The sequence below is a fragment of the Phocoena sinus genome, chromosome 6, assembly GCF_008692025.1.
Source record: "Phocoena sinus isolate mPhoSin1 chromosome 6, mPhoSin1.pri, whole genome shotgun sequence".
Taxonomy (NCBI): Eukaryota; Metazoa; Chordata; class Mammalia; order Artiodactyla; family Phocoenidae; genus Phocoena; species Phocoena sinus.
The window spans coordinates 10,657,871-10,681,136 of NC_045768.1; the positions used below are offsets into that span (position 1 = coordinate 10,657,871).

General features: G+C 39.8%; 2 protein-coding genes across 3 annotated transcripts in view; one reads left to right on the forward strand and one right to left on the reverse strand.

The window, feature by feature from the left end:
• NR6A1 (nuclear receptor subfamily 6 group A member 1) overlaps positions 1–23,266 on the forward strand; it is a 204,422-nt gene that overhangs the window by 101,625 nt on the left and 79,531 nt on the right. The gene's annotated exons all lie outside the window — the stretch shown is intronic.
• LOC116755788 (60S ribosomal protein L17-like) lies at positions 6,014–9,290 on the reverse strand. Its single transcript, XM_032635717.1, has 2 exons — positions 9,281–9,290; positions 6,014–6,611 (listed from the first exon to the last, which is right to left on the reverse strand). The coding sequence occupies exon 2, from the start codon at positions 6,596–6,598 to the stop codon at positions 6,044–6,046; it is 555 nt and encodes a 184-aa protein (XP_032491608.1). The 5' UTR covers positions 6,599–6,611; positions 9,281–9,290; the 3' UTR covers positions 6,014–6,043.

Genomic DNA, 23,266 nt, shown 5'->3' on the forward strand with positions numbered 1-23,266 from the left:
CCATCTGTCCCTCTACCCATCTGTCAATTCATTTACTTTTTAAAAAATATAGGTTACATACAATATTATGTTAGTTTCAGGTGTTCTGCATAATGATTTGACATTTGTATGCATTGTGAAATGATTCTCATGGTAAGTCTAGTAACCATCTCTTCCTGTACAACTTTCAATATTATTGACCGTACTCCTTAATGTATATATTACAACCCCATGACTTATATTATGTAACTGGAGGTTTGTACCTCTGAATCCCCTTCACCAATATCATCCACTCCACCACCCCCCTCTTTTGGCAACCACCTATTTGTTCTTTGTGTCTGTGAGTCTGTTTCATTTTGTTTTGTTTTTTAGATTCCAAATGTGAGATTGTGCAGTATTTGTCTCTGTCTGACTTATTTTACTTAGTATAATATCCTTTAGATTCATCCATGTTGTCACAAATGGCAGGATTTCATTTTTTTAGTGCCCAAATAATATTTCATTTTATATACATAACCACATCTTTTTACCCACTTGTCTATTGATGGACACTTAAGTTGCTTCCGTATCTTCCTATTGTAAATAATGCTGCAATGAAGATTGTTATGTATGTCTGTATATTCAAATTAGTGTTTCTGTTTTCTTTGGGTAAATACCCAGAAGTGAAATTGTTGGATCTTATGGCAGTTCTATTTTTAACTTTTTGAGGAACTTCTATACTGTTTTCTATAGTGGCTGCACCAGTTTACAGTCCCACCAACAGTGCACAAGATTTACCTTTTCTCCACATCTTCACCAAGACTTTACTTATTGTCTTTTTGACTAAAAGTAAAAGGGTGGAGAAAGATATATCATGGTAACACCAATCAAAAGAAAGCAGGGCAGGGGTGTCCTGTGCAGGTCCTGCACATCAAACATCAAAACACTTGTTTTTTGATGACACACCTGCTTTCTTGATTGATGTTACCATGATATATCTTTCTCCATTCCTTTACTTTTAATCTATATGTGTGTTTCCAATAGACAACATGTAGTTGGGTCTTGTTTTTGGATCCACTCTGACAATCTCTGTCTTTCAATTAGTGTATTTAAGATGTTTAAGGTGATAATTGATATAGTTGGATTAATATCTACCATATTTGTTAGTATTTTCTATTTATTGCCCTTGTTATTTGTCCTTAATTTTGTCTTCCACATTTTTTTCTGCCTCTTGCCGTTTTAAGTGAGCATTTTATATGATTCTGTTTTCTTTCTTTTCTGAGTATGTCAATTGTACTTCTTTTTTAACTTTTTTTTAGTGGTGCCCTAGAGTTTGCAATATACGTTTACAACTAATCTAAGTCAGCTTTCAAATAACACTATACTATTTCACAAGTAGTATGCATACCTTATAATAACAAAATATTCCTAATTCCTACCTCCCATCCCTTATATCATGTTGTCATTCATTTCACTTACATGTAAGTATATACAGTAGAATACATGCTATTACTATTTTTTTTTGTGGTACGCGGGCTTCTCACTGTTGTGGCCTCTCCCATTGCGGAGCACAGGCTCTGGATGTGCAGGCTCAGCGGCCATGGCTCACGGGCCTAGCTGCTCCGCGGCATGTGGGATCTTCCCGGACCGGGAAATGAACCTGTGTCCCCTGCATTGGCAGGTGGACTCTCAACCACTGCGCCACCAGGGAAGCCCGCTATTATTATTTTAAACTGTTACTTGTTAGAACTAAGAATAAGAAAAATAAGTTTTAATTTTACCTTTACTTATTCTCCAGTGCTCTTCCTTCTTATTATGTAGATCTGAGTTTCTGACTTTATTAACATTTTCCTTCCCTCTGAAGAACTACTTTAACATTTCTTGCTAGGCAGGTGTACTGGCAATGAATTCTCTCCAATTTTGTTTGTCTGAGAAATTCTTTATTTCTCTTTCACTTTTGAAGGATAATTTCACAGGATACAGAATTCTAGGTTGGTGGGTTTATTTCTCTCATCACCCTAAACATTTTACTCTATTCCCTTCTTGCTTGCATCATTTTGAGGTTAACTTGGATGTAATTATTACCTTTGCTCCTCTATAGGTAGGATGTTTTTTCCCTCCTGCTTCTTTCAAAATTTTTTTCTTTTAAGTTATGTCACCCTTTTTAATTTTTATATTTTATTTTATTTTATTTTGGCTGCTCTGGGTCTGAGTTGCGGCATGTGGGATCTTCACTATGGCATGCGGGCTCTTAGTTGCAGCATGTGGACTTCTTAGTTGCGACATGCGGACTCCTAGTTGTGGCATGTGGACTCCTAGTTGCAGTATGCGAACTCTTAGTTGCAGCATGTATGCAGGATCTAGTTCCCTGGCCAGGGATCGAACCCGGGCTCCCTGGAGTCTTACCCACTGGACCACCAGGTAAGTCCAAGATTTGATTTTTTTCTTTTAACCTTTGATTTTCTGAAGTTTGAATATGATGTCTAGGTGTAGTGGGGTTTTTTGGGCATTGATCTTGCTTGGTGTTCTCTGAGCTTCTTGGATCTGTAGTTTGGTATCCGACATTAATTTGGGGGAAATTCTCAGTCATTATTACTTCAAATATTGCTCTGTTTCTTTCTTTTCCTTCTAGTATTCCCATTACACATACGTAACACCTTTTGTTGTCCCACAGTCCTTGGAGATTCTGTTCTTTTGTTTGTTTCAGTCTTTTTTCTCTTTGCTTTTCAGTTTTGGGAGTTTCTACTGTCATATCTTCAAGGTCAGAGATCTTTCTTTAGCCACACCCAGTCTACTATTGAGCCTATCAAAGCCTTCTTCATTTCTATTACAGTATTTTTTATTTTCTAGCATTTTATTTTGATTCTTTCTTAGAATTTCCACCTCCCTGCTTAAATTATCCATCTGTCTTTCATGTTGTCTGTTTTCCATTAAAACCTTTAGCGTATTAATCATATTCTTTAAAGTTCCTGGTCTGATAATTCCAACATTTCTGCAGTGTCTGACTCTGATTTCTGATGCTTGTTTTGCCTTTCAGTATGCCTTGTGGGGTTTTTTTGTTGAAAATTGAATGTGGTGTACTAGGTAAAAGGAACTGCTATAAACAGGCCTTTAGTAATGTAGTGGTAACATGTGGTGAAGGGGAAGCATTCTGTAGTCCTTTGATTTGGTCTCAGTGTTTTGGTGAGCCAGTGCTGCAGAACAGCGAACTTTACTAGTGCTTCTCAGGGTTCTTTTCCCCCTTAGGTGGGACAGGATGGCTGGGTGGGCTGGAGTTGGGTTGTTCCCTTTTCTTCATGTGGGATGTTAGAGGAAGCTAGAGTTGGGTATTTCCTGTCTCCTAGGTTGGTTAGACTCTGATAAAACTCCAGCAAGTTAGGCTCTAATAAAATAATTTTTTCCTGAATGCAGGCCTTGTTAAGAACAGAATGCTCTGGTATATTTCAGGGGTCTTTTTCCCCTCTCTCTTCTGGAAGCAAGAAGGAATTTTTCTCTGATACTCACTGTGAGGTCCTGGTAGAGGTTTTGGAGGTAAAACTCACAAAAGTGTGGAGCCCTCCTGTGACTGGGTCCCTCTGGAGTTTTTTGGTTTTGGCCGTGCCATGCAGCATGCGGAACTTCCCCAACCAGGGATTGAACCCGTGCCCCCTGCATTGGAAGCATGGAGTCTTAACCACTGGACCACCAGGGAAGTCCTCCCTCTGGAGTTTTAACTCTCAGAGTTATCCACACTTAGCTTCCAACAATTCATCAACTACAGCTTAGGTGTTCTTACTCTGGCACTGGTTCCTGTGGAATTTTCTGCTCAAGAGTTTCAGCTTTAGTAGGTTGTGATTCTCTGTTAACTGTCTCTCCAATTTTGGGGACAGTGTTTTGCCATCTGACCTCACTTCTCTGCCACATCTATGAAGAGTTGTTGATTTTCCAATTTGTTCAGCTTTTTCTTGTTGTTAGGACAGAGTGGCAACTTCTAAGCTCCATACATGGCCAGACTGGAAACTGGAAGTGGTATTGATTTTTTAAAGAATTTGAGATAGGGATGTCATTTCTTCCTACTTTTAACCTTATCCAAAAATTGTCATTTAGTTTAGAGAGCTTCCTGACGATGCATTTACTCACTTTCTACACCCCTCTTTGTAAATTTGGCACATATAAATTTACCCCATGACAAAAATGGGAGTCTTTATCCAGCTGCAATGAGAAAGCTCACCATTTGGATTTCTGCATTTTTTTTTTTTTTTTTTTTTTGCGGCACGCGGGCCTCTCACTGCTGTGGCCTCTCCCGTTGCGGAGCACAGTCTCCGGATGCGCAGGCTCAGAGGCCATGGCTCACGGGCCCAGCCGCTCCGCGGCACATGGGATCCTCCCAGACGAGCACGAACCTGTGTCCCCTGCATTGGCAGGCGGACTCCCAACCACTGCGCCACCAGGGAAGCCCGATTTCTGCATTTTTTGATTGGAAAATTTTATTTTCTTCATGACAATCCCAGGAGCTCAGAGCTTGCTTTCTCAGACCTTGTCTCTGGCCCTTAGCATAAGTCCTCTCTCTGACATCTGCTCCTGCACATCTACAAGGATCACGTTTTCTGAATCCAAAATCAGAACAACAGATCTCACATGAAATTTTTTTTCCCCTTTTAAATAGACTATTTTTTAGAAAGGTTTTAAGTTCACAGCAATATTGAGCAGAAAGTACAGAGTTTCCATATACCCACTTCCAAACATATTGTACAATCTCCTCCCATCAACATCCCATACCAGAATGGTACATTTGTTATAATCAGTGAACCTACATTGATATTGTACAATATTATCACCCAAAATTCATAGTTTACATTAGGGTTCACTCTTCATATTTTATACTTTATGGATTTCGACAAATGTGTCATGATATCACATGGGCTTTTTATATGGAGATTTAGTTTGAATTCCTGAATATTGGAATTTATAGAACATTGGTTCATGGAGACCACAGAACATAATAATCTTGGAAAAATCAAAGTACGGTCACTGTATGTAGATGTGTCAGATCAGTTTCAGTGCTTTTCTGCTTTGACTAGTGCTTGAAAGGGCCTTGGAATAGACTACGTAGCAGGTGACAAGCAGGGATACAGACTTGTTTGCTCAGGTGGCTTGGCAAAGGCTGCAAGAGTTGCCATGGGGGTCTGCTGGGGACCGGGAGGTTATAGAGCCAGATAGATCTGACTTTTCCGAAAGGTATCAAACTACTGGAATTTGAACATGCATAGGTTTGGATTCAACTTTTTTTCTTTCACCAATATCTCTAAAATAAATGGCACATACTAGAAGCTCTGAAGTTGGTTTAATCTTCGGAAGATCAGTACATAACCAGTTTTTCAGTTTTCTGGTGAAAGGATGGAACACTAACAAAGTCTGTCACTTTGTACAAATTTGTAGTGTTTTTTTAAATGTCTTATTTGCTTTATATATTTTTTCTGATTATATTTCCTTCTGAAAATAGAATACCTTTTTTTCTGATTTTAATGACAATACATATTCATTGTCAAACATGTCTTTTAAGTTTATTTCTCCTGAGAGCTCTACAGTTAAGGCTTGTGACTAGTACTCACTTTGGAACTATAACTGAAAACATTAAAAGCTCAGGAAACATAAAGAGTGATTTTTATATTTGATTCATAGACCTACACTGACCCTTCTCCCTAGCTAAAGACCAGAATTCTTAATCCTTTCAAATATCTTTATTTGCATGTCTCTCGGTCCCTTAAGCCTTCACACTCTCCTTTCTTCCTTATTTGTTTTGGTTGGATGAATCACACAGAGTTAAAGCTGTGGTAACCTCCTGTACCTTCTTCTTTCATGATCTCCATATCCAGTCAGCCAGGCAATTCATCTTATCTGTCTTTGTTTTACTTTTACATTTCTGTTTTCATCACTGAGTAACCACCTTCCCCTCCCTTCATTCCCTGCAACTTTTTAAAGCTTGTATTTATTGATACTTTATATGCCAGAAATTATGCCAGGTAGTTATCAACCGGAGTTTATTTGGCCATGTCGAGCGCTTTTTTTTTTTTTAACTTTTATTTGCATTTATTTTTTGTAGCATTTATTCCCGGGCCATAAGTTTTTGTTTCTTCAATTTCTTCTGGGATATCTTTTTCTTCTGGGCAACCTCCTCTTCTGGTTTAGGAACAATCTGTTCTTTTTCAGTAAGGATCATCTCAATGTGGCACGGAGAGCTCATGTATGGGTTGATCCGACCATGAGCTCTGTAAGTCCTGTGCCGCATCTTGGGGGCTTTGTTCACCTGGATATGCTCAATGACCAGAGAATCTACATCTAAGCCCTTAAGTTCAGCATTACTCTCTGCATTTTTGAGCATGTGCAGTAAAAATTCAGCACTCTTTTTGGGCCACCGACCCTGCATCCAGCCCCACTGTTTGGCCTGGGCACACCTACCAACTCCACCACTGTAACGACGGAATGGCACACACTGCTTCTTTAAAGTGACATCCTTCAGATACTTGGTGGCTTTTCGGATATGCATACCCTTAATGGCCTGGGCTGTTTCACGAGTGTTCTTAAAGTGAACGCGAAGATTTGAACCTCTCGACTTGCATGATTTTGTGGCATTTTCTGGGTCAAGTGAATAGTGAACCATTTTTAGAGGTCACCTCAGGCCACTAACCGGAAAAGGAAGATCGAGCACTTTTGGTTGTCACAACCTGGGGACCAGGGTGGGTGGGGAGGGGACGGGTAGGTAAAGACCAAGGATGCTGCTAAATATCCTATTAATGCACAGGGATAGCTCCTCCATAAAAAAAGAATTATTTGGCCCAAAATGTCAATAATGTAGAAGTTGAGAAACCTGAATCACATTAATTGTTTCATAGCTTACTTAGTCCTCACAACAACTCTTTACATGGGTTTTATTATCCCTACTTTATAGATGATGAAACTGAGGCTCACAAGGTTTAAGTTAACTTAATCAGCATCACATAGCTAGTAAGTAATGGAGCCAAGTTCAAACTTAGGTCTGACTCAGTCTGAGCTTACAGTGGTCATGATACATAGCCTGCTCATAACTCAGACCCTTAGCTTTTACCTGGTCTACTATAATGGGCTCCTTCCTGATCTTCTTGCCTCTTGTCTCTCCGTTTAAGTCTGTCTTAAACATGGCTTAAGTCTCTAATTATACTCCCTCTCTGCTCACAATCTTCCAATGCATTTGGAATGTAGTTTTGGTTCCCCAGTCCAGCATTTAAGGCCAAAGCTGCTGCAGTCAGTCCCTGAAGTACCTTTCCAACTAATTTTCCATAACTCTCTTCTTTTCAAAGACATCTTTTCTAAGACATGCTTTATTTTCTTATTTTTGCTTCTTTATATATTTCCCAATATTCTATAACATATATACTGCTGTTTTAATTTAAATTTTTTTTTTTTTGGCGGTACGCGGGCCTCTCACTGTTGTGGCCTCTCCTGTTGCAGAGCACAGGCTCTGGATGCACAGGCTCAGCGGCCATGGCTCACGGGCCCAGCTGCTCTGCGGCATGTGGGACCTTCCTGGACTGGGACACGAACCCATGTCCCCTGCATTGGCAGGCGGACTCTCAACTACTGCGCCACCAGGGAAGCCCTAAAAGATTGTTTTTAATGGCAGAAAAGAATATCCAGCCTGTCTTATGATTTAGGGATTACAAAATAAAATGATTGTATTTTTATTGTAAAGCCCCCAGACTTTGTAATCCTTTGTTCATGCTGTGCCCTTTGGACTCCCATACAACTCATTATCAGCTATTCAAATTCTTTTTGGCCATCAGGGCCCAACCTGAACACTACTGCCTGCCACTGGTCCAAAGAGCAAAGAGGTTAAGAGCATGTGCTTTTTACACACTGACAGGGCTAAGTTTGAGATCTGTTTTTTTCTGCTAACTAGCTGTGAGACCTTGAGCAAGTAACCCAACATCATTAAATCTGTTGCCTCGTCTGTAAAATTGGGATGGTGTCTAGCTCACAGAGGGTTTTTGGAATTAAGTAAGAGCTCACATGTGAAGTGCTTAGCCCAGGCCTGGCACAATATGAGTGCTCAATGAGTTCATTAATAGACCCCATTATTTGTTACCATATTATTTCTCCACTTCTTTAATTCATGCCTCTGCATCTCTAATAGTATGAGCTGTAGAGTCAAAATTCATGCATTTCAATCGTGGTATCACCACTTGCTAGTTGTGTAAACTTAATCAAATTACCTAGCCATCATGTGCTTTAGTTTCCATATCTATGCATATAATAGCATGTGCTCCATAGGGCTTATTTCAGGATTAAATGAGATAATATAGGTAAAGCACCTAGACTAGATCTGGCCCATGCTAAGTGCTCAATTATGTTAGCTATTATTACCACTCTTCTCGCACTTACTAATTCTACTACTCCTTACCTATATTCCACTCATTGTATACTTGTAGCGCACTTATCTGAGGGTTAGCCCCTTGAAGACAAGGATTATAAAAAATAGTCATCACTGTGCCCTGAGCAGAGTTTTGAGCTTAGTTATAATGACAGTTATTTTTTACTGATACTTAATTAAGGACTTTCATAGACATCACCCTATTTGAGCCTCACAAAAATCATATGAAGTAGGCAGACAGAATGCTAGCTAAGTATGTATGTAAGTGTGTGTAGGAAAGGTAGGTTTGGGTGCCTACCATGCTCTAGGCTTTGAGTCCTTCCTTCTTCACCTTATTTATACTATTTAGCTTTCATAGCTATCCTGAAAGGTAGTGTTTATTACTACATTTTTAATATAAGGAACTTGAGGCTCAGAAAGGTTAAATAACATAATCAAAATTCAACCAACTAATGCGCTTCAGAGCCTAGACATGTTTCAAGAAAGTCGTGTGTCCTCACTGTTGAATTTTCACGGCCAGGTGTCAGATTTGGTGGTATCTAAGCCACAGTCTCATTCTGTTCCTATTTCTGCTTTGGGGAACCTGGCTACCTTGTCTTCTGAAATAGCTGTTGATGTAAAATACTGCAGTAATGTCAGGAGAGAGAAAACCTTCAGACAAGGACCATTAGAAAAATTGATCTTAGATTTCTTAGTATTCCTGTGTTTTAGAGACTGCTAAGAATGAGTAGATGAACCTACGTGGTCTGATGCCAGTGATTTCAAGGGTTCCTTGAACTTTTTTTTTTTTTTTTTTTTTTTTTTGCGGTACGCGGGCCTCTCACCGTTGTGGCCTCTCCTGTTGCGGAGCACAGGCTCCGGACGCGCAGGCCCAGCGGCCATGGCTCACAGGCCCAGCTGCTCCGCGGCATATGGGATCCTCCTGGACTGGGGCACGAACCCATGTCCCCTGCATCAGCAGGCGGACTCCCAACCACTGTGCCACCAGGGAAGCCCCCTTGAACATTTTTATACCACCAGTTTGCTGTAGGCCCAAGTGAGAGCATTCTGAAACTTACATTATAACATACATAGTATGTTGGAAAGAGCCCTAGATTGTTTGGAATCAGAAGTCTAGGAGTTCCTATACCAGGAATCCTTTTTTGGGAGATTTTGTGTAGTCTTTGAAGTCAAACAGACCTGATTTGGGTTACGTGACCTCTCTTGAGTCCTTTTGCTTGTGTGTACAATGAGGCGTTTTGAACATCAAATGCACTAAAGTATGTAAAACACCTTGCCTTTTTCATAGCAGGTATTTAACAAAATAAATAAACTGTAATAATATTAAATGTATGTTTAATATATGTTTAAATGTATGTTATTCCCACCACCTAAACAGAAGTCCAACTGTTTAGCCTAGTATATAAGACCTTTCTAAATGTGGCTTTCCTCAATGTCCCTGAGTCTCTTTTCCTGCCACTCACTGTCATGTGTCTTAAACCCACGCTACACAAAAGTATTCATATTTTCAAAATAACCTCTGCTTTTATGCTGCCATGTCGTTGTACTTGCTGTTGCTTTTGCCTAGAATGCACTTGCCACTTCCTCCTCCTTCTCTGCATGTTGGTAGTCTACTCCTTCAAAATTGAGCTCTAATGCCACTTCTGACTGTGAAGTTTCCATCGGATCTATCCCCACTCCACATAGATTTATCACTCCTGCCTGTGAGTTCCCACTTAGCACCTTGTTTGTGCTTTTCTTGGGCACTGTAGATAATTTCCTGGTCTTTCTCCCCCACACTTTCTAGAGGACGGTGACCCTGTCTTAGTGTCTCTCTAGAATCTGGGGCAGCAGAGTGCATTACTATATCTCACGTGGGGCTTCCCTTTCAGTTTGAATTCTAGATGTGGAAAATGTGATGGCAGATCTGTTTGTTTTAAACCTCTATGAGATATAGGCAGTCCACATGGAGGTTAATCTCATTGCTTAGATTCGGACATCACCATGTGTGCAGTTTCTTTAATCCTCCTCTAGCTATCAAAATGGATTTAGCAGTTGACATCCTCTTTTTTCTGTCTGGGGCAAATGGAGCTTTGTAGAATTTAGCCTGGAGGAGCAATGACCTTGCCTCCCCAGTTCAGAATGATTCTAGGGTGTAGAACTGGATGTCATTGAGGACCTAGCATGGCTACAGTATAGCCAGTGACAGAGTACCAGGGCCCTTGCTTACATTTATTCAGGAGACCGGGAATAATATTCAGCCTCTGATTTAATTTTCTGTGACACATTGAGTCTATGTTTTAGCCTACGAACACTACAGCTGTGTCCTAATTCTCTTCACCCCCTCTCCCTTTCCTAACTTGTGATCTTCATATCACTACCTTTTAAGGCATTTCTGTTCTTGGCTGATAGTCTTGCATTGGAAGTCACCACAGAACAGTGGAAAAGATAGCTCTGAATCATCCATGTAAACAAGCAAAAATCACCACTGCAAAGGAGCTGAGAGCAGTGGCATGTGTTGGGATCAGTGGTAGGTGATGTATTCCTGGGACTCACTTATTGGGGTCTCTCTACGAAGTGGGACAAAGGTCTCAATTAACAGAACAAAGCTGTATAGTTTGTGTAATGATCTAGTGGTCACTGAAGGGCAGTAATCACAGTAATAATAATTACCATTTTCTGAGGGCATACTGAGTATCTAGCCCAATGCTAGGTATTAGAGGCACAGAAATAGGTTGGATAAGGTCCCTATTCTGGAGGAGTTTGCAGTTTAGTAAGGGAGACAGATTCATAAAACTGGTTGTCACATTGCAGTAAAATCAGCTTAGTAGTGCCGACAACTACAGGGTGCTAAGAGCACTGAGGAGAGACATATGTCTGAGACTTTGGGAGCAGAAAAGGCTAGACCATTTTTTATAAAGAAATCATGTGTTTTTTTCTGTGGATAGTTTGCTTTCTGCCCACTCTCCTTGTATTCCATTGCTTGAATGTTATTCCACTTCTCCTAGGCCAAGTTTGGTCCTGTAATTGTTACCCATACTTTCTGTACTTACGACAGTTATTACACTTATCACAATTATAATTAAATATTTCTTTATATAACTGCTTAATGTTTGTCCCTTCTACTAGTCTGTAAGGGCAGTGACCATGCCAGTCTTGTTTGCTCTGATCCCCATCACGAGGATTGTAAGCACCCAATAAACATTTGTTGAATGAATGATTGAATCCTCATGAACTCCTCGAGTCCTTGGATTGTCTCAACAATATATAGTGTGTCTGAGGTTTAGGAAGAAATAAGCCTATAATCTTGTAGAAGCATGTCATATCAGATTTAGTTTCTTCATGGTGACATTGTTAGGTAGTAGCCAAACCTCTGTCCTTTACAACAGCAGTCCCCAGCCTTTTTGGCACAAGGGACTGGTTTTGTGGAAGACAGTTTTTCCACAGACCTGGGGGGGTGGGGGTTGGGGGAGGTGGGGATGGGGATGGTTCAGGCGGCGATGCGAGCGATGGGCAGCCGCAGATGAAGCTTCGCTTGCTCGCCGCCGCTCACCTCCTGCTGTGCGGCCCGTTTCCTAACATGCTGCAGGCCTGTAGCAGTCCTTGGCGGCCCGGGGGTTGGGGACCCTTGCTTTACAAGGAAATCCTTTAGGTTCTGAGCTACAGTGCAGAGTAGACACCTCTGACACTAGGTCTTCTTTCTCTTGCATTTTCTGCTCTTGGTTTTTGAATAATGATATCACTATTCCCTGAAAAACACAAAAAACAAAAACAAGAAATGAGTGCTATAAATGGCTGACATAGTATTTTTTTTTAACATCTTTATTGGAGTATAATTGCTTTATAGTGGTGTGTTAATTTCTGCTGTATTATAACAAACTGAATCAGCTATACATATACATATATCCCCATACCTCCTCCCTCTTGCATGTCCCTCCCACCCTCCCTGTCCCACTCCTCTAGGTGGTCACAAAGCTGACATAGTATTTTTTTTTTTTGCGGTACGTGGGCCTCTTACCACTGTGGCCTCTCCCGTTGCGGAGCACAGGCTCCGGACATGCAGGCCCAGCGGCCATGGCTCACGGGCCCAGCCGCTCTGTGGCATGTGGGATCCTCCTGGACCGGGGCACAAACCCATGTCCCCTGCATCAGCAGGCGGACTCTCAACCACTGCGCCACCAGGGAAGCCCTCTGACATAGTATTTTGATCCTCAGTATCTCACCTAAAAGCTCCTCTCTCAAACTCAATACGCAATTATTTTTCTTTGAAACTGCCAACTTTTAAAGGCATTGGTGTAAGGTAAGTTATTCTCCAGGTATAGCCAGAACGTATTAAGTGTACCAGATGTGAGGCTGAACCTTTTTATAGTCTTTCCATTTGACTGTTGAGGGTCAGGGTTTGAAATTGACCTGGGTACGATCTGTGACTGCCTTGAGAAGCTGGTGAGACTCTTGACAGGAATGAGTATCTAGCTCACATTCTGTCCCTAGCACCTAGAAAAGTGTCAGTTGTATAATAGTAGGATGAATGTATTTGTGGACTACATAGTACACAGGCTGTATGTATTTCCTTGACGTGTGCCCACTTTTTTCAGTTAGATAGCACTTTTCTTTCTTCTCACCAGGACACTTCCCACCCTTACCCACAATAATTGTCCCTATGCTTCTTTCTTTCTTTCTTCTTTAAATATTTATTTATTTACTTATTTAATACTTAGCTAGCTAGCTAGCTGCTCCAGGTCTTGGTTGCGGCACGCAGGATCTAGTTCCCTGACCAGGGATTGAACGCAGGCCCCCTGCATTGGGAGTGCGGAGTTTTAACCACTAGGGAAGTCCTGGCCCTATGCTTCTTTAACAGTCAGCAGAAAAGATATTGAAATTTCTTCTGTTCACCTTTTTAGGGTTGCTGAGCTCTTGGACTGAAGCACCTTAACACAGGTTAGCTCCAAAAGGGTATTTGTTTTATCTTCTGTTCATCCTGTCTGGAAATTTTGAGGCTCAGAAAATCCCTAGAGCATCATAGCTGAAAGATAACCTTGCACAGACGTTCCCACAACTTTCTCATTAAGCAGATGAGAAAACTGAGGCCCACAAAGGGCTTACTGTACCTAAGGCTATCCAGCAAGTTAACCCAGTCCCAATCATTGCATTTTTTTTTTTTTAAGGTTAAATAACTCTGGCAGGAAGCGTTCACAAAAAAGCAAAAGTTTTTTTAAATGAGCTTGTGTTGAGGCAGTAATTCCAGATCATGACACTTCTGTTATAAGCCTGTTATGAGCAGCACTTTGCAAATTTGGAGAGATTTCACAAAAGGCCTCATAAACCTTCAGAATTCCAAACCTTTGTCCTAGTCCAAAAAGAAAGTAGTAGCTGCTAGAATTGAATAGATTTCAATTTTTCATCCTTATGGGAGCAAATGCCAGAAGAGTTGCAGTGATTTTTGGGGAGAGATTCTTGGCCCCATTTTCCCTACAACGTATGCATCTGACAGCTGGCCTATCATCCTATTTTTAGACATAATCTGTGGGATTACACAGTGGTTTCTTTTCTTTCAAAGCTCTGCTGCAGAAATGCAAGCTGTGTAGAAAATGGTTTTGCTTTGTAGCAATTTGGAGACTATTTAGTACACACTATATTTAAATTTTTGAATTTAATCAACTAATGTAGACCACTTTATCCAAATATTTCATCTTAAATTCCACTTCCAGTTACAACTGTATTCTAACAAATTCGGGGGAAATAAATGCTGAAATGCTAGAAATACTAGAAGTGAAAATAAGTTTTTACTTTATGTCATACCACTAATCTTCATTTCCCTTTCTCTGGGTCATAGGAGGAACAATAGACATATTCATTATAGGGTTTTAAAAATAATTTATAACAGCATTCATTAAGCACCTATTGGCATTCATTGAACACCATCTGTATCCCAGGAGCTGAGCTTGCCTGATATAGTAGTTCATTTATTTTATATGTTACAAAAACCATTAAAGGTTAAGGGATGGTGTCCCTGTTTTGTACGAGAAAGCTGTGAGACTCCAAGCAATTGAGTAACTTGTCAAAAGTATGAAATAGTAGAGCAAGAATTGGAACCCAGATCTGTCTGATCTCAGAATCCGTGTGCTTTCCCCTTTAGTGTGCAGCCTGTACTAGTTTTAAGAAGAAGCTGATTGGTAGAACTGGAATGGCTAAGTTCTGAAAGGTATAATAATTCAGAATATAATTGGGGATTTTATGTAGGTATTTGTACCTAAAATAGACTAAAAAACCATAAAATAGAATTCACATATAGCTATGTGTTTATAAATATTCATTTTGATTTAGAACTATTATTTTGCAGGTTATGTCACTTTTGATTACACGAATGAAAAAATTTAGAAAACGTGGCATACTACTTTAGCATCTCAAATGTTCATCTGGAAAAGGTTCTTGCTTTTAGCTCACAAAATGTTTACAATTTCACAAATGATTAACGAGATCAAGTTGCCCAAAATTTTGGAGGAAAAAAAAATCAGTATCATTGGAGGTTAATCTTACCTGTGCCAATGACTACATTATCTAGAAAAACCACGCTAAATGGTTTAGAACTTGGCTGGCATGACTTTGTTGTTCTTTAGGTTGGAATGTCTAAGACACTACAACTGCAGTAGTGTTTATCTGACATTGTCCTTAGAAGCAAGACACCTCAAGAAAGTGAGAGGCCTAATAAAACAGGACCTTGATAACTTTGGGAAATTGACTTGAGAAAGGAAAAAACACTCAAAACTTAGAGTCAGATCCTAGCTCTGACCACTTAAGCATTTCACTACCATTCTGAGCCTCAATTTCTTCACTGATAAAATGGGGTAATGATACCTTCTTACAGAGTTATTCTGAAGTCATGGTTATAAGTGGATTTTTTTTACAATCAGGATGAAGGAGTATGTTTTGAAACTATTGGAGTTGCAAACAACATTTTATCAGTGATGTAATTCCAACAGTAATTATGTTTAAATAAGCTGCTGTCACACTTTGTTGCAGGAAAATATCTTCTCATGCAGTTGGTCTACTTGGCCTATTTTAATGTAGTTGAAATGAACCTTGTTTGGCTTAATAGCAAACAATTCTTGTTTCATTGCTTATCATTCTGCCGGTTCCTATCCTTGGTTGGCAGGCTGTGTACAACAATACAAAATGTGAAATTAGTTTTCCCTGCTAAGTGTGTGCATTTGGGGCAGAAAGAATGTGAATTAAGGATGGATCCTGGAAGGCCATCTGAGATGTGAAAAGGGAAGCGCTGCAGGAGACAGACCTCTTTGGCTTGGCTTTGGCTTGACTTATCACTTGGACCTGAGGCCCTCAGCACAAAGAGGATGTGCTGGCTTGTTAAGATTAACAACAAAGACCAAACAGATTCCCCCCACCTCACAAACCATCTTTCCCCCATCTACGTTTACAGTTCATTGGGACCACTGCATTTTCTATTGCTTTCTTTAAAAAAATAAAAACCAAAACCCTCACTCTTGTTTGCCAAGACATTGCTCTTTACATCCAATCTTTTGCTATAATGATAGTGCTCACATTGACATTGCTGAAAACCCCTCAGCCTGTAGATTTCCAAAGCCTGCTTTACCCAGTGCTTCTTATTTTCTACCTTTTGTGCTTTTTTTGCCATCCCACATCTAGGAATGAGTGGAGGAAGGGAAACAGGTCTGTCATAGTTCATCACCCCTACTTTTTTTTCTTTTTTTAATGTGTAAGGGTAGAGACTATTCAGTATGTCTTTCCTACAGTCTGAGATGGGTCGATGGAGTCATTCTGATCCCAACTTTACCACATTCTAGTTGTGTTGGACCTATGCCAAAATTGTCTCATCTTTCAGAGCTCAGTTTGTCATTTGCGGAAATGGGGAACATTGTCTTTGTACTACAGGTATTAAGGTTGAATAAAACAATATATGTGAAACACCCAGTACAGTGCTTACTTAACACATGAGAAGGGTTTAATAAATGTTTTTTTTTTTTTTTAATTTTATTTATTTATGGCTGTGTTGGGTCTTCGTTTCTGTGCGAGGGCTTTCTCTAGTTGTGGCAAGTGTGGGCCACTCTTCATCACAGTGCACGGGCCTCTCACTATCGCGGCCTCTCTTGTTGCGGAGCACAGGCTCCAGATGTGCAGGCTCAGTAATTGTGGCTCACGGGCCTAGTTGCTCTGTGGCATGTGGGATCTTCCCAGACCAGGGCTCGAACCCGTGTCCCCTGCATTGGTAGGCAGATTCTCAACCACTGCGCCACCAGGGAAGCCCATAAATGTTGTATTCTTTTCTTCCAAAAGTATTTTCTAAATAGAACAACATTGATTCTTGCACTTATCTAACAAACATATATTAATCACTGTGTTAATCACTCTTATAAGGATAGCATCTCAATCCTTTGTCTTTAAGCTCCATTTTATTATTGAGGAAAAAAAGCGTTTTAAGTTCCAGGCAGCTGGCTTAAAAGTGACTTTTGGAACATATGTAATTTATAAATCAGGATCTGTCATCCTGAAGCAAAAAGAGCTCTGGAGATAAACCTCTGGATTTATTGTATCCATGATGTTTCTGTCCCTTATTATTAGAGCATAGGATGGTCCTTGTGAATCCTAAACAAAACTAAGTCCTAGATATATTAGTCAGGATTCTCCAGAGAAACAGAGCCAGTATGGGGTATGTGTGTGTGTTTGTATGTATATGTAGATAGATAACTAAAGATTTATTGTAGGGAATTTGGCTCACATAATTACGGAAGCTTACAAGTCCAGAATCTGCAGGGTGGGCCAGCAGGTTGGAGACCCAGGAAAGTCAGCGCTGCAGTTCCAGTCTGAAGGCTGACAGGCTAGAGACCCAGGAGAGCTGATGTTCCAGTTCAAGTCCAAAGGCAGTCTCCTGGAGATTTATATCTTGCTCAGGGGAGGGCCAGTCTTTTTGTTCTCTTCAGGCCTTCAATAATGTGGATGAGGCCCAAGCACATTATTGAGGGCAATCTGCTGTATTCAGAGTCCACCAATTTAAATGTTAATTTCATTCAAAAACACCTTCATGGAAATACCCAGAGTAATATTTGACCAAGTGTTTGATGGCGCAGGCAGGTTGACATGTAAAACTAACCATCACACTAAGTTTAATGAAAAACACAAGACTTAGAGATTCTTATCAATATTGGTCATTGCTTTTGTGTCTCTTAATAATAATACAACTGCAGCCCTTTCCAGAGTATTTTCACATGCATTATCTCAGTTGACCTTCATAGAAGCTCTTGTTAGGTTATCAGATATAACTCCACTTGTCTGAATAGAGCACTAAGACTGAGACAGATTATCAGACTTGCCCAAGGTCTCACAGCTAGTGAGTGGCAGAGCTACAATTTGTCCAGGTACTTCAAACCTGGACATTTTCCTCTTGGCCATTCTCTCTGTGCTAGCTGGGAAATTCTGGAAATGGTTTTGAGAATCTGGTGGCTTTTCTTCTTGGAACTATCATACTCCTCCTTGGAACCATTTTGTGATAAAAAGTTAACAAAATATATACTGGTGGAACCTAAAGATCTTTTCAAATGATTCTAATGATGCCCTAAGGCAGAAAGGAAGAAAGAAAGAGGGAGGGAGGACGTTGGCAGCAGAAAGAATAATGTCAAAAAGTAATTAGAGCAGGACAAATGGATTGTGCTGCCATGTTCAAGACTGTTATTTCTGTAGGCAGTGAGGAGGAAGGGCACTAATGCAATGTGACGGATTTGGAGCAAAACCCCGGGCACTGCACAAACTGCAGGGACTCAACCAATAGCAAGGCTCAAATCACAAGGTTTGACTGAACAACATTTGATATCTCAAAGAGTTGTTTCATGTTGTTTGAAGAAACTATTGTGTCAGGGGATCTACTTTCTTGATTTTAGTGCTTTTGGGAAACAACCTCATGTTCTTATGTAGGTAGTTGGTGTGTCCTAGGATAACCCATCCCAGCATTTTGTCCCTACACATCTCCAGGCTGGGCCGGGACATGATGCCAACAGGGATTTTGAAGAGAAGATCCCTAATATGAAATGAATTGGGGTATTACCTGTTTGGAGAGAGAATGAGATAAAAAAGGAGTCTTATCAATATGCAACTTGGTATTAGAAAATCAACCTAGAAAAAGGCAGAAGGTAATACTCTCATCTGTCTGAGGACAGATTTGCTAGCCTAGATAACCTGTATCCATGATCCCACTGCTGCCACCATGTACGAGGAAACTGCCACAACCCTCAAGAAAGATAGAACTTCCATATTTCCCTGGAAGGAAATCTTCACAAGTAGTTCAGCTCTCTCCCCTGTAAGTAACCATACCCTTGAGGTCTTTTACTAATTGCTGCCACTGCTATGGCAGGGTAGTTAAGAGCTTGTGCCTTTAGTACTCAGACATTCCTGGGTTCGTATTTTAGCTTTGCTCTTTATGAGCTGTTTGACCTTGGGCAATTTACCTAACCTAAGACTCAGTGTTTTTATTTCTAAAATTAGGATAATAAGCGTATTTCCAGACTTCTTATGAGATTTTGATAAGATGATACACATAAAACATGTAGCACTGGTGCCAGGCAGAAAGTCAGGACCCAGTAAGGGTAGAAGAAAAATATGGAGTGGGAGGGTATGTGTGTGGGGCCAGGGAGCTTAAGTTGTCTACCAAACAGGCCTCAGTGGGGGGCTAGACATCTTCAGATCTCTGGTTTAAGCAGAGATAAATGGTTTGTCCCTCAAGACCCCATAGTATAGCTGAGGTAGGGCTAAAAAAATTAAAGTAGGGTTTCTTTACTTAGTACTCAGGCAGTAGGAAGGGGAAATTAAGACAGAGTGTTATGATTCTAAAAAATTGGACTCACAAGGTATAGATTATTGCTCTTGGTCATGTGAAGGGACTCACCTTTCATTCGTTCCTCTTGGCTTGCCTGAGCTGCCATCCATCTCTCAGCCCCATCCCTGTTCCCATCCCCACTCTGAAATCCTCTAACAACTCAGAACTGACCAACCAAAGATAGTCTTAATACCCTGCCATTGTATACTTGCTTTCTTCAGTTCACTTCATTTTGACAATTCTTTTTCTTGTCATGCCACCATCTCTGCAGAGGGCTGACTGCTAAGAGGGGCAAAGAAAATCCTGCCACAACCTATAGAGACAGACCTTTTATATGGCAGACTGCAACAGGAAGTGTATTTCTGGACCCTTAGAAGTACTCTCTGCCTGGTGTTGGGCTCATAGCCCCCTTGTTAAGATTCTACAGTTATATCACAGTGAATCTTCTGAGGTACTACCCCCAACAACCGTGGATTTATGAACTATTTTCTAAGGTCTGTTTGTCTATGCATAAAATCATGTAAAAATTGAGCCCGCTTGTACATTGTGCCTTGCTTGTTCTGGATCTATGTCTCTATGAGAAGGCCTCAGGAGCCAGAGTTGAGCTCAGGATTTTTTGTCAGGTTTTCTAGTGCTTTTCTTGGTCTGCCCAGAATTCCAAAACCCTGTTTGTTTGTGGCTTGTGGCTTTTTCCCTGATAGTCTTTACCTTCTGTTAGGTGCCCAAATCCTAAAGAATATAATGTCAGGTGTAAAGACAAAAGTAAATCCCAAATATATTATAATGGTCCAGGATTTATAACTTGCTGATATTATATCTTTGCTAGTTTACCAGTTATCTCTAGGCATTTCTTTTCAGAGACCGTGATTAGGTAAAATAATCTCAGTTGTCAAGGTTTAGTGCAAGGTGTTTTAGTTAACAGTTCAAGGAGTCTTGATCTTTTTAGCTGTGATCAACAGAAAATGCTAAGAAACCTTGACATTTTGCCTGCCCGCGCTTATTTTTCCAATGGGAGTGAGCAATATCAACCACATTATCAACCCTATTTAGTGTGACAGACACAGGATTTTTCACACAGAACCAATTCTTTCCTACTAGGTAGTTCTCTGCACCTAGTCAGTAAGAGAAAGCTGTGGGGAAATTATTGGTCGATCGTACTAGGTTTTCATTGTTTTTGTTTTCTTAGTTCCTTGCCTGATGCTGGGAAAGCCTGTGGTGACTGCAGATGCAGGTGGCCTTTTATACTTTTTAGCAAAATGGTTGCCAAAAAGTAACCATCTGGCAAAAAAAAAAAAAGAAAGAATCTTCCATATGGCTTATGGTTTGAATTTTGTCTCTTGTCATTTCTCTCCAGTTTTTCTATACAAAACAAAATGCAGGATACATTTAGAATAATGTTCAAATAAAGCCTTTTAAAATTTATAATTATTTTTCATAGATGTTAGAATCATATATTGAATCTCAATTGTGTGCTGAGCATTTTACGAGCTACTGAAAAGGAAATATCTTGTTGCTTCTGGGAATTGGTCTGTAATGATCTCACTTTTAGCGGAGTGTATAAGGGGGAAGAAAAGCATCTTTTACATAAAATTTCTTAAATGCACACTTATTCAAAAAGTTTAAAAAAGTTTTAAAGCCTCTGTCCTTCAGTATTCATCTAAAGTGTGATCACTGTTTGGTGACTATCCCTGGATCTTGCAGGCTTGGCACATTTCTGCTGCCACTTGTATTGAGTTAGTTATGTTTAGGAGCTGGGCTCCAGTTGCTTTACGTGCTGCAGTGGCTATGGGCTAGTTCTGTTAACTTCTCTGAACATTATTTTCCTTTTCTCTTCGAAGGGCATGATCCTTACTCTGCCTCACATGATTCTTATGAGGGTCAAATAGGATAATGCATGTGAAAGTCCTTTTCCAAGGGGCAAAGCATTATATGAGCATAGAATAATGCATGGTTTTCAAGGAAATCTTTTTCCAACTTTTTTTTTGTTTCAACAGCTTCATTGAGGCATATTTTACTCTGTGCAATTTAGTGATATCTAGTAAATTTACCCAAGTTGTGTAACCATTACCATAAATCAGTTTTAGAACATTTTCGTCATCCCCGTAAGATCCCTTGTGTCCCTTAACTGTTAGTCCTATTCCCAACTCCTGATCCAGGCAATCCCTAATCTATCTGTCTCTATAGATTTGCCCTTTCTGGACATTTTATCTAAATGGAATCATACAATATGTGTTCTCTGTGTCTTGTTTCTTTCACCTAGCATGACGGTTTGGAGGTTTGTTCATGTCATAGTATATATGAGTAGTTCTGTTTCTGAATAGCATTCCATTATATGGATATACCATACATTTTGTTTAGTCATTTTTGTATAGTTGTTTTGTTTAGTCCACCAGTTGATGGACATTTAGGGTTATTTCCAATTTTTTATTATTATGAATAATGCTGCTGTGAACATTCACATACAAGTCTTTGTGTGGACATGTTTTCATTTCTCTTGAGTATAAAGATGTATCTTTTAATTATTAAAGTAATACATGCTTGTTCTGAAAAATTCTTTATATATGGAAGTATGAAACTTGGTAAATGAGTCATCTCCCTAATTACACTTTCCAGGGGTGGCGATGGTAATAATAATAATAATCATCTTCTTAGTGTTTTGAGCATTTACTGTATGCCAGGCATTGTTGCCTTACATATTCAATTCAATTCAGTTATTTCGTATAGCATATATATGAAGTAATCCTTTTAAGTTGATACTATTTTCCCTTATTTTATGGATGAGAACACTGAAGTTGAAGGACTAAATGTAAAATTGCTTTTCTAGTAAGTGGAAGAGCCAGAATTTGAACTTGGGCATTCTGGTGTATGTTCTTTCAGACTTTCCAAAATATGCAGTTTTTTAAAAACAAAAATTATATACTTATTTTATTCTGTAGCTTGTTTTATTTCACTTAATTTGTCTTACAGATTATTCCATGGTAGGATTTATAGATCTATATCATTATTTTTATGGTTTCATGAATACATATGCCAGGATTTTTAAAAAAATATTTATTTTTTTAGGTTCTACCAGGTCTTAGTTGCACAGGCAGGCACCTTAGTTGTGGCTCACCAGCTCCTTAGTTGTGGCATGTGAACTCTTAGTTGCAGCATGCACGTGGGATCTAGTTCCCTGACCAGGGATCAAACCTGGGCCCTCTTCATTGGGAGTGCAGAGTCTTATCCACTGCGCCACCAGGGAAGCGCCAGAATTTGTTTAATTCGTCTTTTATTAGTAGACATTTGGTTGCTGTTTTTTTTCCTTCTCTATTATGAATAGGGCTGCAGCAAATATCTTTGTATAATACTTTGCTTACTTGTGTTACTTTTTTGGCCTTAAGTCCTAGAAGTGAAATTTCCAAGTGAAAGTGGAAATTTTGGTGCTGTTAAATACCACCCCCCCCATAGAAGGTGGTAAATAACCCCCTCCAATTCCCTCACCCTTGTAATCAGCATATGAGAGCCTGTTTTTCCAGCCTCATCAATGTTGTATTATTATCTCTGTAATGTGGTTATATGTTATCAATCATATAAACATTCTAGAGAGAAGTTAACATATCAGTGAAGGGCAGTGGTGAATAGTAGTTTAAGTAGTTTCCAGCCTTTTGATAGGTAAGGATTTGGCATTTATCTAGGCTCTCAAGAGCTGCAATATTGGAGTAGCCCAAACTGTAATTCAGATTAATTTAGGTTGACTTACTTGGTTGATGATTTAAAATGAACACTAAGACATTTCAGCCACAGCCATTTCCATTTTCTTAGACCTGTTCTCTAACTGCTCTGGCCTGCTGGTTACCTTTCACCTCATTGCTGCCTACACTATCCTTGTCTTGCCCCCCAACTCACTTTATTTTTTTTTAACATCTTTATTGGAGTATAATTGCTTTACAATGGTGTGTTAGTTTCTGCTTTATAACAAAGTGAATCAGCTATACATATACATATATCCCCATCTCTTCCCTCTTGCATCTCCCTCCCTCCCACCCTCCCTATCCCACCACTCTAGGTGGTCACAAAGCACCGAGCTGATCTCCCTGTGTGCATAGGCTGCTTCCCACTAG